General features: G+C 35.4%; 2 protein-coding genes across 3 annotated transcripts in view; one reads left to right on the top strand and one right to left on the bottom strand.

Moving 5' to 3' along the window:
• Positions 1–19,718, bottom strand: part of Tnks (tankyrase) — a 42,561-nt gene that overhangs the window by 16,213 nt on the left and 6,630 nt on the right. Inside the window, exons 11-12 of the mRNA XM_085199876.1 lie at positions 2,973–3,126; positions 2,134–2,202 (exon numbers count right to left, since the gene is read on the bottom strand). Of these exons, the coding sequence (XP_085056002.1) occupies positions 2,134–2,202; positions 2,973–3,126 (223 nt within the window). The remainder of the gene's footprint in view (positions 1–2,133; positions 2,203–2,972; positions 3,127–19,718) is intronic.
• LOC146530500 (acyl-CoA Delta(11) desaturase-like) lies at positions 4,315–18,335 on the top strand. 2 transcript variants are annotated; one of them, XM_085199877.1, is made up of 5 exons: positions 4,315–4,524; positions 13,522–13,734; positions 14,917–15,091; positions 15,322–15,483; positions 16,865–18,335. In XM_085199877.1, the coding sequence occupies exons 2-5, from the start codon at positions 13,527–13,529 to the stop codon at positions 17,304–17,306; spliced, it is 987 nt and encodes a 328-aa protein (XP_085056003.1). In that variant the 5' UTR covers positions 4,315–4,524; positions 13,522–13,526; the 3' UTR covers positions 17,307–18,335. The 2 variants fall into 2 exon arrangements, with proteins under 2 accessions (XP_085056003.1, XP_085056004.1); XM_085199878.1 differs by lacking the exon at positions 4,315–4,524 and adding an exon at positions 4,600–4,931.

Below are 19,718 nucleotides of genomic sequence, written 5' to 3'. Positions count from 1 at the left end.
ATGACGCATGGGAGAGGTCACAAAATGCAATTGGAGTGTTTTGTGACTTATCCAAAGCCTTTGATTGCGTAGACCATGTAACTCTGTTGTTAAAACTAAAACATTATGGTATACAGGATACTGCCCTTGACCTTATTGCCTCATATCTAAACCAAAGAATCCAGACGGTTAGTATAAATAATGTAAAATCATCTGGATCTCCTCTAAAGATGGGCGTTCCACAAGGATCTATACTTGGTCCTCTTTTATTTCTTCTTTATATTAACGATCTGCCTTTTTATGTGAAGAACCTATGTGATATTGTACTTTTCGCGGATGATACCTCTTTAATATTTAAGGTTGACAGAAATATAATAAACTATGACGAAGTGAATAGTGCATTATCGCATATTCTTCGTTGGTTTGATGTTAATAATCTAATGTTAAATGCTAAAAAAACGAACGAAATGCATCGAGTTTGCCTTACCAAATGTTAAAAAACATAATTTTAATGTAATAATTAAAGGAGAACCTCTTAATGTGTCGGAATCAGCTATTTTCTTAGGTGTTACTATAGATTCCAAACTCCAGTGGAACGCTCATCTGGAAGCACTTGCAGATAAACTCAGCTCTGCCGCGTTCGCAATTAAAAAAGTAAGACAAATGACGGACGTTGAAACTGCCCGACTAGTCTACTTTAGCTATTTCCATAGTATTTTATCTTATGGAATGTTGTTATGGGGCAGTGCTTCAGATATCAATTCAATATTTATTCTCCAAAAAAGAGCCGTAAGATATATTTATAATCTAAGAGCTCGAGATTCTCTGCGAGATGTTTTCAAAGATGCAGGTATTATTACAGTTGCTTCCCAATTTCTATACTATAATATTCTCTTTGTCCGACAAAATATACATTGTCATAGAAAAAATAGCGACAGTCATACGATAGAAACGAGAAATAAAGATAAGCTTGTTACACCAAGTTTTCGCCTCCAAAAAGTTAATAAATTTTTTATGGGTCTGAGTATACGTGTATATAATAAAATTCCGCAGTGTATTCTTAATTTGCCACTTCCAAAATTTAAAAAATCTGTAAAAAAAATTCTAACAAGTAAAGCTTATTACACTGTTCAAGAATATTTAGAGGATAAGCATGTATGGAATTAATGTCTATTGAATGTCAGGCAGGACAGCTGCCAGCTAATGTAATAGTAAAATATACCATTGACTTTAAAAAGAGCAACTGTTGAGTTTCTTGCCGGCTCTTCTCAGCAGAACTGCCTTCCGAACCGGTGGTAGCTTTTTGTTGACATGTACATTCGACGATTCAAAAGCTTATAAAGCTTATTTGAATAAAGAATATTTTGAATTTGAATTTGAATTTAACACGCGTAGGGAATGAAATACTCGCTGCAGTCTGTTTCATAGGTATCATTGACACAAATAATTAAATATATTGTATTTGTACAAAATTGATTTAAAAAACCCGATGAGTTTCTTGCACTGGTTCTTTTAATGTCTGAGGCATTAACTTTAGTAATGGAAAATGATATGACGTTGACTTTATATAAATAGTATCTATATGTATTTTTTGTGTATATCATAGCACAATACATATAATCCAACTAATTATTAAAATAAACTTATTTTTATATACATTTTAAAAGTTTTTATTTCCATTAAATTTAAACACAAAAGAAAACGCAAAAAACGAAAACATCCAAGTGTCCTTCGAATTAATACGCAAATAAAGTTAAGAGTGAAATTCGTACTTAATTAATACTTTGGTATTACCTATTTTATATTTTTACTCGAAAATTAAATTATTAATTAATAATTATAGGTAGTTGCGCATTTTCATTTCCCATTTCTGGCAAGACGCCGCAGCGTTGAGCCGCAGCCGCCACTCAACATGCAAGTGCTCGAATCAGGCTGTACAACTAATATCTTTTTTTAAATAAATATATTTTTTTCTATTAAGACTTTAAAATAAGCGCACCGGTTCCTCTCAGGTCTGAGGCCTTGACTTTAATGAACTAGTGAACTAGTAGAACTAAAAATTATTTGACGTTCAAAACGAATCATGTAGGTACTTGTAACTTCTTATTTTGAATAAAACTATTTGACTTAGATTTAATTTATGAAATTACTGACCCTTTATCTTTTGCATGAACATCCGCTCCTCTCTGTAACAGCAGTTGTGCTAGCGGTAACCTATTATATCTGAAAATCAAAAAGTTAAATAAGAACTAATAATATTTGCATATATGATTATTAGATTATTTCTTAAAAATTATATGAAACTCATAGGTAGGTTAGGTGCCTATAAAATGTAAAAGCTTCCCTCGATTCCCCGAGGATTCCATCATCAGGTCCTGACATGGTGGCAATGATACCATTTCGGAAATTCGCTGTTCCAAATAAAGGTTAAATAGAAGTTTTGGAGGTTTAGAAATGACGGAGCAATCACGGGACATACATAAAAAATATAGGCATCATTGTGACCTCCTTCTTTTTGAAGTCAGTTAAAAACTACAAATACGTTTAGAGTTCCATTTCTTCACCCAGCTCCGAATCATCAGGAAAAATGAAATTAATATATCAAGACGAATCTAACGAGCCCAAACTCTATGATTTTAATAATAGCTCCAAGAGTTTTATCTCCATCATCAGACCGTCTCTATGATACTACATTGTGTCGCCATCTAAGCTTACAGATTCAAATGATGACAAGTGAATTTAATACAATTTCTTGTTGACTTTTCATCGAGCTGGTTAGATAATGGAGAAAAGCAGGTCCTGGAGACTAGTGAAACTATCCACAGGCTCCTAATATACAACTAGACACAGTCTGTAGCTGTAGTTGTAGCATATATGTATGGCTAAAATAAATAGATACCTATAGTTTTTTAACTGTACACTTTTATTTCACCAATATTTAGATATAGGCGATGTATGGACTAACTTAGTCTATCACCAGAGGAACTACTAACCCAGCTGCAAAATGCAAAGGTGTAGAATGCCTTCCATCGACATCTCTACAGTTGACGAGTCTCGGCCGCGCGTCCAGGATAGCGCGGGCGGCTTCCACGTCGCCGGTGCGCGAGGCCTCCAGGAGGCGGAGGGCGGCGGCGTTGGAACAGGCGTCTAGGAATTTTAATTGAAATAAATAAAGGATTACAAACTTAAAACTATTATATATAACCTAAGAGTGAAAGTTGCAATCATAGCCTAGATATATCAGCAAGACGAACAGTGAAGATATCCTCTAGCTCAAGAGTCCAGAATTTATACTAGGGTAGGCTGAAGGCCAAAGATAAAGAAAATGTCATTTTCTATGTTCCGCGCGGGCACCAATCTCAGTACAAGATTTGTATTGTTGAATCGATTATTGTTTTACATTACAAATCCAAACTTTTACTTTAACAGTCAACGCCTGAAACGTCATATACGAGGTATGATAAATAAATAAATAATAAAAAGAAAAACAAAAATCGAGCATTACTAACCCTACTACGACTATTAACTTCAAATTGATTTCTATAGAAGCAATCTTCTATGTACATCGTATCTATGGATTGACATTGTAATACACGTGATCAAAACTAACATGTGACTCCTTGCATATTAACATTGTATTTGTGCAAGTGGGATAGACGAGAAATAATTATGCACGAGTAAGAATAAATCTTTTATGGGTCTTAGTATATATAATAAAATTCCGCAGAGTATTCTAAGTTTGCCGCTTCCAAAATTTAAAATATCTATAAATAAAATTCTAACAAGTAATTACACTGTTCCAGAATATTTAGAGGATAAACATCGATATTTTTAGAGACTGCGGAAGAAAAAAATTAAAAAATATTTGTTACAGTGTGAATAGAGAACAGTTTTATCATTATAATTTTTTTTTGTTTGTTTTTATTATTTTTTTCTAACCAATGTAATATCTATATACATATTTTTTATTTTTAACTTTTGGTAGTATGGTTGTTGAATATTATTTTATTGTTTTTAATTTATGTGTAGAATATTAGGTCTTAGAATACCTGGTCTTAATTAAATACATACATGTTGAGCTAGCCTGTAAGTGTGGTATACAATGTAAAACACTTTTAAACTTTTGTACTTTTTTTAAGTGTTTGTATGTTACATTGGCTTGCCTAATGAATAAATAAAGTAAATTAAAATATATTATTTCTTTTACATAAAAACAAACGCCGACGACCTTAGCGCCAGAATACCACCTGTATCGCTGTAAAAGCCATTAGGGCTAACAACATTAACCTCAAGTTCGAATAAAGAAACAATAGAATCCCTAATAGGCGGAGTTAGTACGCATCGGCCTTGGAACTCGGGTGGGCGGTTGGTCTGCGTCCACCTCACTGCGCTTTTTCCACCGAAGCTGTATATAAAGCGGCGCACGCGCATACATATAATAGTGCGATAATTAGAGGTGTTACTTGTGTATTTTAGTTACAAAACAGATCGGAGCCTCATTTAGTGTTTGGTAGCGTCGGCATTCAGACCGGGCCGGTCTATACTGTAAGTATAGTAGAGAAGAGTGATTGATAGTGATGTGCCGTGCTCTTTTTAAGTGCCCTTCAAATATTTATGAAAATAGTGTTTCTCTTTAATTTAAAAATTAAAATTGCTAATCTTCTTATTTAGTGTCATGGATAAAATTTAGTATCTACAAGTATTTTTATAGTACTGAAGAATTTTTAAAGAAATTTTGGCATATATTGTGTAACACAACGATAGGAGAAAAATTATGCATTTATTGTATTTTTAAAAAACGTTCAAGACTACCGGCATATCAGCTTATCAACCACTAAGCCACCGGAGCTGTATATAAAGCGGCGCACGCGCATAAATATAATATTGGTTATAAGAGGTGCTACTTGTGTTTGTTCGAAGCCTCATTTAATGTTTGTGTGTTTTGTTATACTGTAAGTACTCGTATACCTAGTAGAGTAGTGATTAATAAGGATAAGCTGTTCTTTTTGCTTCTTAAATATTTATGGAAATGGTGTGCCACTTATATTTGACATTAAAATATTAGTAGATACTTATTTTCAAAATTTTAGCTGACTGATGTATTAAAAACCATAGGACATCACTAGCAGCATGATAGTGATGTTCTATGTTTTTTAGTATATCAGTGTTTATTGGTTCGATTTTAATTTAAATACTGGCAGTAGACAATTACACAGTCATGGCGCAGGGGCCAAGTGTGTGACGGTAAAGGCGACTGGTTGTGGTTTTCGACCCCCAGCCGAAGAAATAATATATTTAGTTAAATTTATATTTTCATTTCTTCATTTCTACCACTCAAGACGCAATGCCTTTCCTGCTGTGTGCGGGATAAAGCGTGAAACTGATCCTGTCAATATCTATTTATTTATCGATTTTCAGGGATACTCCCTAATATCAGGAGTAAAAAATAATTAGCTTACGTTGCATTCGGCGTATATTAGAGTAGGCACGGCGAACCTTGTGTTAAAACATTTCTTTGACCACGCACTGCCCATTTTTCGAGACAGGGGCGTGTTGAGTGGCGGAATTCAACGCCGTGCTTTGTCTTGTGTCATGGGTAAGGAGCGACGGCTCCCTTTTTTTGCGAAATACCTTGAGTCAAAATTTTATATCACCACAATAAGCTATAGCTGCTACAAAAAATCTGTCATATAAAAATTTAATCTATAAATAGTAAGCTTTTAGATCTATTAATAAAAAAACACTTTTTTATAAGGTTATTTCTGAAAGAAAATTAGGATTAGTAAAAGGAAATTAAAAATTTCAATAAATTATTCTCTAATTGATTATATCTAAAAATTTTACTCGACTTATGCTTAGGCTGACAAAATTAACGTCTTTTTTAAGTAGAATAAACAGTCCCTCTCTGCAGCCCGCCCTTCAGTTCCGCCTTTCGACACGCGAATAACTAATAATCATCTTGACACCAGCTTCTTTCGAGGTTAAACGATAAAAATATGAATGATGACGAAAATATTTTAAATATAATAATTTGTCGAAGTACATAATACTACAACAGTAAAAATATTTTGTCTGTACATTTAGAGTTTTTGACTGAAATGTATAGAGGAACACTAAAAAAGAATAATAGAAAACAATATATATTTTTTTAATTTCTTGTCTATCTACGTATTTATTATCACGTTAATCTTCTAAAGTACTGAATAGATTTACTTAAAACTTTCACCAATTGCTTTGTTTTAACTCAACTTAACATCTTGAGTTTGTTTTATCAAAATTGGTTCATTAAAAAAAAAATTATAGGCATTTGAATAAACTCAAGGCATAAGTTTGCCTGCAAATATAAAGCAATCCATAACTATACTTACACTTATAATAAATCTATGTTTGTTTCTAATAAATTTGTATTTTTAACCGACTTCCAAAACAAGGAGGAGATTCTCAATTAAATATTTTCGATATAGATTAGATTCATTCCGATTCATTTATTCGATTAATTATTTTCGATTCGTTTTCGATATTGGATTATTCGATTCGATTTGGGTATTTTTTTTTTTAATATAAAATAGTTATTTTACAAAGAATACTATAAATCCTTACCCAAATAAATAATTTGACATTAAAGGCTGTTTCTGAACGAGTAAACTAAATTATTCATTGACATCAAAACATTTGAATGTCAGTCAACTGTCAGTCAACTCTGTTTATTACAAGAATAATCATGTTATATTTCCTTCCTTTCTGTTTACATCCCTCATCCTTCCCCTTCCATCTTTCTAGAGCTTAAGTCTATTATCTCTTCGCTTCCCAGCCCTGTGGTGGTCCTGGGTGATTTTAACACCCATCACACTTTGTGGGGGTGTTACTACTGTGATGGATTTTCGCCTTCGTTGTTGGACATGATTGATGATGTGGATCTCTGCATTCTCAATGATGGATCACCGACTCGTAGGGTTAATCCAAATCAGAACCCTAGGTCTGCTATTGATCTTTCCTTATCTTCTCCTTCTCTTGCTTCCCAACTATCATGGTCTGTACTTCCATCTACCCATGGTAGTGATCATTTCCCGATTTTGCTGTCCTTAAATAATAGACTTCCTTCCTCTCCTAGTCCTTCCCTTCCCCATAGATTTAATTTAAAAAAGGCCAACTGGAACGAGTACGCCGACTCTGTGGATTGCATGTTGTGCAATCTTTCTGAGTCTGGTAATTATGAGAGTATCTTTGTTTACTATGAAGGGTTTGTCTCTGCTATTATGTCTGCTGCTGACCTACATATCCCCAAATACCGCTCCATTCAGAATTGGATGCATTTCAATCCCTGGTGGGATCAGGAATGCTCTGATTCTGTCCTTCGGCGAACATCTGCCGAGGAGTCATACGCAGCCTGTATGACTATGGAAAATTTTATCGACTACAGACGCAAGGATGCGAAGTTTAGAAATTGCATTTGGAAAAGGAAAAAACGTGGTTGGATAAGTTTGTGTGAATCCCTTAGTCCTCGTTCCTCTCCTTCCCTTGTTTGGACAAATGTTAAGAGATTTCGCCGATCTCTTAACAATGTCAGCAGTCCCAATTCCAATAATCCTTCTGTTTGGCTCAACGATTTTGCAAACAAATTGGCTCCTCCTTTTGTCCCATCCCAAGATTTATTTATATCCACGCCGGTTGAATCTTCGGAGGAAATGGATCTTCCTTTTTCCTTTGAAGAACTTAAAAACGTCTTAACGGATTTAAAGGATACCAGTCCAGGTGAGGATGGTATTTCTTACTCCTTTATTACAAAATTAAATGATAAATCTAAACACCATTTTCTAAACATGATAAATAAAATATTTCAATCAGGCAATATACCCAACTCATGGAAGTCCCAAATTGTTATCCCTATCCTCAAACCTGGAAAATGTCCTTCAGATTTTAATTCCTATAGACCCATTGCCCTGGCATCTACTATATCTAAGATTGTTGAACGGCTTTTGAAAAATCGACTGGAATGGATAGTGGAAAGTAGGAATATCTTAGCGCCCTCTCAGTTTGGCTTTAGAAAGGGGCTAAGTACTATTGATAGTCTCAGTATTCTTACTACAGATATTCGACGAGCCTTTGCCAAAGGAGAGTATTTGGTTGGTGTCTTTTTAGATGTCGCATCTGCATATGATAATGTTCTTCTTCCGGTGCTCAGGCAGAAATTGCGTCAGCTGAGTATTCCGCCGAGGATGTCCCATTACATATGTAATCTGCTGACCGGGAGATCGGTATCTGTAAGACATCCGCTTCTTACTATACCTTCCAGACTTGTCTGGAAAGGTCTTCCTCAAGGTTCAGCTCTTAGTCCGCTGTTGTATAACGTATACACACATGACCTTGAATTATCTGTTAATAATTTCTGTAACATCCTTCAGTATGCTGATGACATCGTCCTCTATTACAGCTCAAATTCTATGGAGGACATAACTTCTCGCTTAAATACTGCCTTGCACTATCTTAACCAGTGGCTCTCTGAGCATGGCCTGGCATTGTCGGTAGCTAAATGTCAAGCGGTCGTGTTTACAAAAAAGAGAGTAATTCCAAATTTTCAAATTTTGTGTGATAATATTCCCATTCATCTAACAGAAAACGTCAAATTTTTAGGCATAATACTTGATAAGCGATTGAACGGAGTTGCTCATGCTGAATATCTCAGCAGGAAATGTGAAAAAGGCATTAATGCTTTGAGAGCTGTGTCTGGTGTGTGGTGGGGCGCACACCCTTATACTCAAAAACTGCTGTACAATGCTATAATTCGCAGTCATATTGACTATGGATTATTTGTGTTAGACCCCTTTAATAAATTACCTACTGAAAAATTAAACCGAATACAATATAAATGTCTTCGGATTATCCTAGGTGCGATGAAGTCTACTCCTACCAATGCATTGCAGGTGGAGTGTGTAGATCCTCCACTTCCTATCCGCCGACAATTCCTTTCCGATCGATTTGTGAGTAAAATGTTGCAGCTGTCTTCCCATCCTCTACGGTCTAAGCTATCTAAGCTAGCTGATCTCATTCCTCAAGGCAAACCTTTACCATACCTGCTTGATAGCTTCCTTAGACTTACCTCTCTTCCTAATCCTTTGACTTGTTTTCCTTCTAATCCACTATTCCTTACACCGTATAACGCCCTAGTTCATTCTCCTTGTATCGTCACAAATCTTGGCCTAACCAAGGGAGATCCTGGCACCAACACAAAATTTCAATCCATAGTAAATGAAAATTTTTCAAATCACATCCTCATCTTTACAGATGCATCAAAGCTTTCAAAAGAAAGCTGTGTTGGTGCAGCTTGCTGGATACCAAAATTCAAAATTATATTACAATTTAAATGCCCTCCCGAATCATCTGTGTTCACAGGCGAGGCTGTTGCTTTGTTAGAAGCAGTCCTGTTTACACATTCCCACAATTTTAAACAGACAGTTATTTTTACTGACTCACTAAGCTGCTTAATGGCCTTAAAGGGAAGCCCATTTTATAGTAGATTGAGATCTTCAATTGTTTTAAGGATTCGTAAAGAATTGTACTCTTGTCATCTAAAGGGTTTGGATGTTACTTTGGTGTGGATTCCAGGACATTCTGGAATCAGTGGGAATGAATCTGCAGACTCCTGCGCTAAATCAGCTATTCAGTGTGGCACATTAGACCATTTCTCCAATTCCGCCCAAGATCTGATGTCCCTTGCGGATATTCATCTGCATAAGTCCTGGAATAATTCCTGGAGTGAGTCAAAATCCCATAAAGGTAAGTATTACGCCCTTATTCAACCTGATATTCCTAGGCGACCTTGGTTTTATTCTCAAAGGTTTATTGAACGGAGGATTATTACAACAATCTGTCGCTTACGTCTTGGGCATGCTTCTACTCCTGTACATCTAGCTAAGATCAGGGTCAGGGACCACTCTCTGTGTGAATGTGGCCTGGACGACGGCTCCCCTTCCCACATCCTTTTCTCTTGTCCTAAGTTAACTCGTCCCTTATATGATGTCCTCCCTCATAAAGTCCCTCGTCCTTTAAATGTTCAGTGTTTGTTAATGTTTGTGTTTAGTCCTTTATGTAAATTTTTATGTAAATATATTAAACTTAACAAAATAAAACTTTAAATTAACCCCCATGTAAAATATTATTTATTACTAATCTAATGTGTTGTGTATATATTGTAAATTTGTGTTTGTTTTGTTTTAGGTGAAGGCTGTACTAACACAGGATCTCTTTTTTTTACATGTATTCTATAATTGTGTATATTTATCTTTTTTATTACCGGTCAATTTCCTTCGTGTGTTTTCCATACAACGTGACATTGGCGAAATGAATTGTGCTCAACTGGCACGCTCGAAACGCCATATTTCGAGAAATCAATCAATCAATAATCATGTTATCATACAACGTGACATTGGCGAAATGATAAGTGCTCAACTTGCACGCTCGGAACGCCAGATTTAAAGAACCATACCATACCATAATCATGTAATTCAAGCAGGCGAAGCCGCGGGCGGGCCGCTAGTATAAATATAAAATAATATATTATTTAAATTTTAAGCTAATAAATAAATAATTTAATACTTATAAAACTAAATGAAAATTATGACAATAAATCATAATCATTACTTAAATATAAACAGCTTTACTAATTACTCAACTGAGTATAAGTCATTAGAAATGACTTAAAATTAAAATTAATGACTTAAAAAAAGATATACGTATTTAAAATTATCATTACAACAAAATGAAACTACCATAAAAGATAAAACAAAAAACTAAAGGCGGAAACTGGGGAACGGAAGTGTCTTAATAGGAACGGAGTCTCTTAACACTAGGTTCCGCGGATCACTGTACCTAACACTGCCCCCGGGAACTACACACTGTCTGACTGTTAACGCGACGGTTATGGGATTGACACTCGAACGAATGAATTATAATAAGTTCTTGGACTATCACGATTATTATAAATGAAACTATTTGAACCGGATTAATCGCGTATATTTAAATTAAAAAAATAAATCAGCTTCACGCTGTATCCCGCACACAGCTGGGTAGGCAGAGGGAACCTAGTGTTAAGACAGTCCATTCCCCACTTCCTACCGAATTCTGGAGGCACTGCGTGTTGAGTGGCAGAACTCAACGCCGCATATTTAATATTATAAATTTTTGGAAACCCGACGGATAGACTACCCGTGACCACGGACTACTGCAAAGTGTCCGAATTCGATTATAATAGCTTCATTTAAAACGGATAAATTATTATTTTCTAGTTTTGGGCAAGTCGTGTACGGGCCGATGGTACAAAATAAGACAATGGAAGTTTTTAAAAAAAAATGTTAAATTTGACTTTGAGCAGATATTTTGTACAAACATTTTTTTAATTTTATTAACTTTAATTTTTTCTCAGTAAAAATTCTGGGCTGGACTATTCTCGGATGGGCGGAAGGTCCCCTTCCTCTCAGTCCTACGCCCACGCACATTGGTTGTCAGTTCAATTTCTTCCCGAGGAAGCGTTTATAGTTTAATTTAAAAGATAATAAATAAAATCATAATCTTAAGAAAATCTGTTAAGTCTTGTAATTAGTACCTACAATTAAAATAAATGATGAATGATTATGAATCAATTAACACCGCGGACATACAACGCTGTATAATATTTGCACGCAAGGGGTTTCAAGTTCAAGAAATACTACATCGAGTTAAATCTCCTTTTAGCGCGCGCTCTAACATTTCATATGAACGGGCGCCGTCGTACTACGTACCTACAAGGAGTTGGAAGGTGCGAATGCGAATATTTCAACAACTTAGGTATATTTATTTATGAAAAAATAACAATAGAAAAAAAAACTAAAAAAAAAATGACTGCATAATTCAAAATCAGACTTTAAATTGGCGTAGAATTGATAAATTTGAATAATTGTAATTAGCGCCTATTATTTACCCACCACCACTAAATACAGTAGTGCACCTTCAGGCTTCAACACGTGTTTCTTGGATTATATTATATATCTACTGATATATGAACGGTGGCGTGACTGGCGGTGTAGACTGTTTTTCCTTTAATTTAAATTACTTGCCGTCCACAAACTTGGTTTGCCGGGATTGTTTAGTAATATGAAGAGTCATTTCCATATTGACCTAGAAACCACATGGACTGAGAACGATGAAATTTAGCATGTAGGGATTGTTGAGAAACTCTAAAAGAGAAATAAAATATTTTGTATTTTTATTTATTCGCTGCGGTGTTGAGGCAAAGGAGACGAGGAGGAGAGGAGTTCCGCCACTCAACTCGAAAATTCGGCGGAAAGAGGGAGACAGAGTGTTAAGGTTTCCCCTGCTTACCCTGCTATAATATACATACATGTATACATTATGGATGACACGATTGTTTGGACACCGTAGGTGTAAAGTATTTTTTTGCAAGAAACATTTCGTACAAATGAAGCAAGACAGGATATAAGTACATATATATGTGAAAACCGGATATTTATGGCCAATTTAACGCTCGTTAATATTACCTTGATATATTGTGTAACGTATGTGTATATCTTAACTCGAATATAATAAACTCTAACCAGCGTGATTTATGATGTGGTTAATTTCAGTTCGATTTTAGTTTCAACAAAATTGTTGGATGTCAAAATGGCAAATTAGTTTTAATAATGGAAGTGGAGAAAGTATCTATTAGCAAAATATAAAAGTGTTAGCATCTTCACGTTTTTTACCGAATAGCAGGGTAGACAGATGAAACCTGGTATTGAGACACTCCGTTACCCACACACCCACACCCCGTTCCCCCGAATGGGAATCGAACCTACAATCGTCACGTTTACAGTCGGAGACTTGTGCCCCTGCGTCAAGATGGCTCAAATATATATTCCTTTTTTTCATAATTATAATTTTATTCAACTTTAGCACAAAAATCATAGTGTCATGGTCATTACGACCGTATATGTAGCTTAACAACATAGCAGGTTAGGTATCAGCTATATTGCAAATATTTACATCATCAATTAAGATGGGCATTATATCTAGATCTTTTCTTAATTTTGTTTCACAATTGGAGCAGTCCTTTACGTTTTATTTAAGCAAGAAACGAATATACGTCTTAGATGAACTGCAAAAATTGTATAATACGAGTATGCTAAAATGGTCGTCGCCCCCAAACTTTCTTTGCGTTTATATTATAAGACGTAAAACAGAAAATGTTATTTTTCCTGTTAGAAATTACGAGATTTCTTCTCTTAGCTCTACCCTACTCTACCTAACCTACCTACATGTTAAATTTATATTTTTTAAATCTGTCTTTAGATTCGTCTGTGCATTGTTGAGTTGTGCGGCGTTGAGTTACGCCACTCAACACGCAACGTTTGAAAAAAAACGGCAGATAGTGGGAAATGGTGTGCCTTGACTATGTTCCTTATGGCTAACCTTTCAAGATATAGCGTGAAGCTAGAAAAATATATACTATACCTAGCTAGTCGATTTACTCAGTTAAAGCATATAATTATGTTGTTATTTTCTATTCAGGCAAAATGTCACCATACATAGAAAGCACGACAACGACGACCACAGAAGAACCATTAATCGACCATTACGAGAAGCTCATAGCACCACAGGCAGACAATAGGAAATATGAGATCGTATATCAAAATTTGATAACTTTCGGTTATGGTCACGCCGCGGCGCTGTACGGGTTGTACCTAGCATGTACCACTGCAACTTGGAGTACTATAATTTTTCGTAAGTATTTTCATTGTTAATTAATGACGTCACGTGGACAGTGTCTCACTGTATATGCGACAGTTATGGGTTCGATTCCCATTATTGGGAATAAATTACTTTCATATTTTCATTTTTCTCGCTCTGGTAATAAGCAAAAACAGCTATATTTCCATTTCATCACGACGGCGTAGCCACAGGTGAGCTAGTGTACGTATACTAGGTCAAAGTTACATATCTCATTATTTTAACATTAAATTATTTACTACCGATTCCCTCAAGTTAATGCTTCAGACCTGAGAAGAACCGGCGCAAGACAGAAATATAAGGAAGTTATAAAAAAACATAATAAAGTGCGTGACTACTACTAATTTGTTATTAAATAATTTCAACATTATAGTATAGTACGTCAATCATCTCGTTTTCTTAAACAAGTCAAAGGTTTAATAATAACCCATTGTTCATGATAGTTCCAAGGGCACAGTATATAAATGCCTAATTATATTTGTTTTTCACTATTTAGGATATGGTTAAATTAATTTAATATTTCCGTTTTATTCCGTCACGCCGCTAAGCATACAGTGTCTGTGAAACACGGAAAATTAAGATTTTTTTTAGCTTCACGCTACATCCCGCAAATAGCATGATATTCAAAGAATTCCTAGTGTTGCGACACTCCGTTTCACATGTATCTTCCAATGGTCGACACATTTGTCTTGTTACCAGAGCGAAAAATAAATATAATTTATTCCCACGAGTAGGAATCGAACGCAAAACAGACGCGGGACAATTTTACATGTTTCTATTCTATTATATCTCGACATATATATCTATAATCTGTACTTATATTACAAAGCTGAAGAGTTTGTTTTGTTGAACGCGCTTATCTCATGAACTAATTATATAAATAGGCAAATTATTACATATTTGTGTTGGATAGTTCGTTTTACTTTAAGGCTATATTACCCAGGGGCAGCTCTAGCTCCCGTGTGCAATGCACTAACCCTGAGGGCCTGAGGGAGGGAGCGCCGCGACGCCCCATGAGACGCCGTGTGCAATGTACACCCTACAGGTTATTAATAAGAGCATAGCAACAAAAAAAAATGTTGCAAAAATGGTGTAGCACGAGAGTTGCGTGTTGCGCAGATGGTCTTAAATAATTCTATTTGAAGACAAGTCCATAATCACATTAATTAATTACAGATTACATATTATTTGCGGCCGCGTCAATAGGCATAACGGCTGGTGCCCATCGTCTGTGGACTCACAGGGCGTATAAAGCTACATTGCCCTTGCAAATAATACTTCTGGTGATGAATAGCTTGGCTTTCCAAAACACTGCCATCACTTGGGTACGGGACCATCGGTTACACCATAGGTGAGGCTAGCACATAATCGTACATACTGTATGTTTGAATTTGAGAGCTGCGTTAAGTACAGTTATTCGAAAATTAGGGAATAAGCGTGAAGCTGTTTTTAGGGTATTAGAATTTTGAAAGGAAATTTTCCCCCAGCTCCCGTAATGTTATGGCTAGAACGAAACTTAACGCCCCATTATACTTTCCAAAATACATAATAAAAAAATAAAGTCTTCCTATAAATTTAAAGGTATAGCGATACAGACGCGGACCCCCACAACGCGACAAGAGGTTTCTTCTTTTCACACATGGGCTGGTTGCTTGTGAGAAAACATCCCGAGGTTAAACGCCGCGGCAAGTTCATAGACATGTCGGATATTTACGCAAATCCCGTTCTGACGTTTCAGAAGAAGTGAGTATAATTTAGATTTCACGTTTTTCCTGCACTTTTAAGCTGAGAGAACCTACCGTCAAGATACGCTGTTCTGATATTCTGCCCGAATTTGAGACAATGCGTGATCGTTACATTGGGGGAGAAATTAATACTCTACTGACATGCTGGGAATGCTAAACTAAGAACTGACCTGACAACAGACAGACGAGGGAATTTAAAATTATTTCGTATCATAATTATTTTAAAAATCATTATTACTATTACAATCAGAAAAGGAAAGTTATTATAGAGAACGGTTATTAATAGAGTCACGAATTTCCGGGAAAAGTACTGTCAATGACAAAAATAACTAAAAAAGTTACATAATTTATTTTATATATAAAAATAATAAATATTTAAAAAAGCGATGTAAACAAGGAAAAGTCAGTTGACAAATAAATTAAATTCTTTCATAAAATTATAAAAAAATTGAAGGCCGAAGAAAAAGACCGAAGAAAGCTTTAACTTTAAAACATATATAATTATATTATATTAACTTCACACAATACTATATGTACAGTCTATATAACATGTATATAAAACTCTTTCGTGTCTGAGTAATTGACAGACAACGAACAGACGAACAAGATGAAACTACTGATCTTAGAAAGTGGAAATTTGCACGGCTAGGGATTGTATGGGAGCACTAACAGAGGATTTTTAGAAATTCCTATGGGAAAGAATAAACGTCATAGTCATATTATTTTTTAAGTGTTTTAAACCCATAATCAACCACATATCTTTAAATCTCTTCATTTAAAATTTGAACTCTTTCACTTACATTTGTTAATTGAGTATTTCATATTGTTTTCTTTTTGTTATTTACCATGTTTTGCTGATTCCAACGCTCACATTGATGAATATGTACTAATTTAAGATAATTTTGTATTTCTCTTTAAGTGAAATGTAATTTCTTTTGAGAAATAAATAAACTCTTTAACCACAATATTATGTGAAAATAATTAGAGACGTATTTAAAAAGACGACGGATAAATTAAAAGTAAATATAAAAACCTTTCAATGTCCCTTGAAATAAGAGTTGTAAATAATGTTAACAGCTCGGTCTTGATTGACATAACAGTAAATCATAAAAATAATATAATAAAAATGTTATTCAGTTAATAGTTAAAAATAGCTTATAAAAAATAATAGATATAATTTAGAAGCAACTAAATAGTAGTACTGCCTGTACTTGGGGAACGGAGTGTCTTAGCACTAGGTTCCCTGAGTCTCCCCTACTAAATATTGATTGTATAATAATTTGTAATTAATAATTGTTGATAATTAATCAACATTTTAGTTAATAATCATTAATATTAGGTTTTTAAAAGTAACATTATTAACAGACACACTATTTCAGATACGCACTACCATTCATCGGAACAATATGCTTCGTGCTACCAACAATAATTCCCATGTACTTCTGGGGGGAGACTTTAAGCACCGCTTGGCATCTGGCGGTTCTGAGATACGTATGCAACCTCCACAACGCATTCTTAGTGAACAGCGCCGCCCACATGTGGGGCAACAAGCCCTACGACAAGAGTATTCAACCAGCCCAGAACTTGGCAGTCTCCATCTTAGCATTTGGGGAAGGCTTCCACAACTACCACCACGTGTTCCCGTGGGACTATAAAACAGCAGAATTGGGGAACAACTATTTGAATGCAACCACGTATTTTATAGATTTTTTTTCGCGTTTAGGATGGGCATACGACTTGAAAAGCGTTTCAGAAGATCATATACAGTCTAGGTCTAGCCGCTGTGGGGACGGCAGCGATAGTTGGGGGCTTAAAAGCTAAGCTTACCTTTTTTTAATGTTTTATTTATTATCTAGTTTTTCGTGTTGTATTGTGAAATTTACTAAACACAAAGTCCTATCGATGATCTGTATACGTTTATGTAGTTCAAGGACAGACTATGTCAGTGTAGGTTAGGATGTTTCTCGTGTCGGACACAGCTCTTACGGTACGAATAGACTATGACACAGACGTATCTCTCGGATACAGGAACACTTACACACGTGGTGCAGGGGCACAAAGTGTGACCGACCTCGAGGAAATGAAATATTTATTTAAATTTATATTTCCACATCTCCTCTCTGGTGTCAAGGCAAAGCGCGGGGAACGGAGTGTTTTAACACAAGGTTTCCACTGCCTACCCTGCTGAGTGCGGGATACAACGTGAAGCTGAACACGCAGTGTCCAAGTGTCTAGTGTAGTTGGAAGGTTTTCGAACAGGTTTAACATTCTCAAGACACCGCACCGCGCACAATAAACGGTTTACATTATCTCGCTAATTACATTACCTCGGACACAATTTCCGTACACTTACAAAGAGACACAAAAATCCGTACAAGTGTATGGTATGGTTCTTTTATTATGGCGTTCCGAGCGTGTCAGTTCATACAAGTGTAAACAGTGTATACATTAACGTTTGACATTTATGTCAATTTTTTTTAGCTTTACGCTGTTTCCCGCACATAGCAAGGTAAACAGAGGGAATCTGGTAACCTAGCCTTAAGGAACTCCGTTCTCATTAAGACTACCGTTTCTCACTTTCTGCCGAATGAATGAATATTAAATTATTTTATTTCTTCGAGAATTTCCTGGGAATCGAACCGCATGTGCGTCGCTACTGGCTACGGGCCAGAATTTCTGTCGTAGTCTATTCGTACCATTAGTTATTTACCTTAAACCACATTATATAAGCTATATTACCCACGGGTGGCAGCGGGCGGAGTAATAATAATAAAAGATATGTATATAAAGAGACTGTGATAAAAATTGTGGATATGGTTATTTTTTACTATTAAAGTAATATTTATACGCTTTCGATATTTTATTTACTTATATCTAAATATTAACTATTATAAGGAAAAATCCTTATAGAAATAATAAAACAAACCTTAATATTTAAAGAAACCTTGTGCCATAAAAAATATTTTAAATACATAATAAAAAAATATGGATGGTATTAACCTTAGTTATGTAGTATTAAAATAGTAATAATGTATAATTATAGAAATAAAAACCAGTTAAAAAAATCATATTTACTTTTGTAAACAACACTTAAACTCATTGATTTGACGATGAGGCCGTCGTGTCACGTGTCGCGTGTGTGACAGTAAATCCGACGGTCGTGGGTTCGCTTCCCAATCTGCGGAATGATTTACTTATATTGAATTTTGAATGGCGTTGACCACTCAATACGCAACGTTTCGAAAATTCAGCACAAAGTGGGAACTGGCGTGGAGGAAAGAGTTTTTAGAGGGAAAACCAGGGAAACTCTGTGTAGGTTTCTCCTGATTACCCTGGTATACAACGTCTTGCGTGAAACTGACAAAAAGTATCTACTATTTATCAAATTATCTGGACTCAACAACCCGTTCGTAGAATATGACATGATGAAGAGTTGAAGAAAAAACATAAGTATATTTTTTACAACTTGTTCACGGTGGACTTTTGAGTGTGGTATTTTAATTGAATGTATAAGTTTAATATTTGTGCTCCCAAGGAATGCCTTCACCTGAACCTCTAACAGTATGGACAAAATAAACTATTTCAATGACTGAATTGGTGTCTAACTCACAACCGTCACATTAACAGTCACACGTTATGCCACTGCGCCACAAGGGCCTCAAGGATGTTTATACAATTATTAATTTAACCAAAATTAGATCGATCTTAGCCCAAACTCAGACCTTGTGATCTAAAAGCGTACATACTAACCACGGACCGCCTAAGAGGCCGAGTAAACGCTATAAAGGCGACAGTTATACGTTCGTCTCGCACTGGGGCCAACAAATTATTTCATATTTTTATATCTTCGCTCTGGTAACGAGGCAAAGCGCGGCGTTAAATTCCGGCACTCAACACGCAATATGTCTCTATCCAACCAAGTGTCTCAACACTAAGTTCCCTCCGCCTGCCATGCTATAAGCGGGATACAGAGTGAAGCTAAACAAAACATATTGACTAAAGCGATTACAGTCGGGACATAGTATTTTAAATACTGTTGAAACTGAGATGAATTTTTACTACGAAAAGTCAACATAAAAAAAGTTATTGGATCATTAAAAATTTATGACACTTAATAATCTTGCAGTAAAATAAAATAGTTTTCGTATGAACAAATTGGAGCACGCTGGATGCAAAATGTGCTTTTAATTCTCAATTTGGGGCAAATTCAAACTTAATATAATAAAAAAACAG

Source organism: Heliconius melpomene, chromosome 17, assembly GCF_056956725.1.
Source record: "Heliconius melpomene rosina isolate 202511_hmr_F chromosome 17, ASM5695672v1, whole genome shotgun sequence".
NCBI lineage: Eukaryota > Metazoa > Arthropoda > Insecta > Lepidoptera > Nymphalidae > Heliconius > Heliconius melpomene.
Note: the sequence above shows the minus strand (reverse complement) of the source record. Positions and strands in the feature narration are given on the sequence as shown.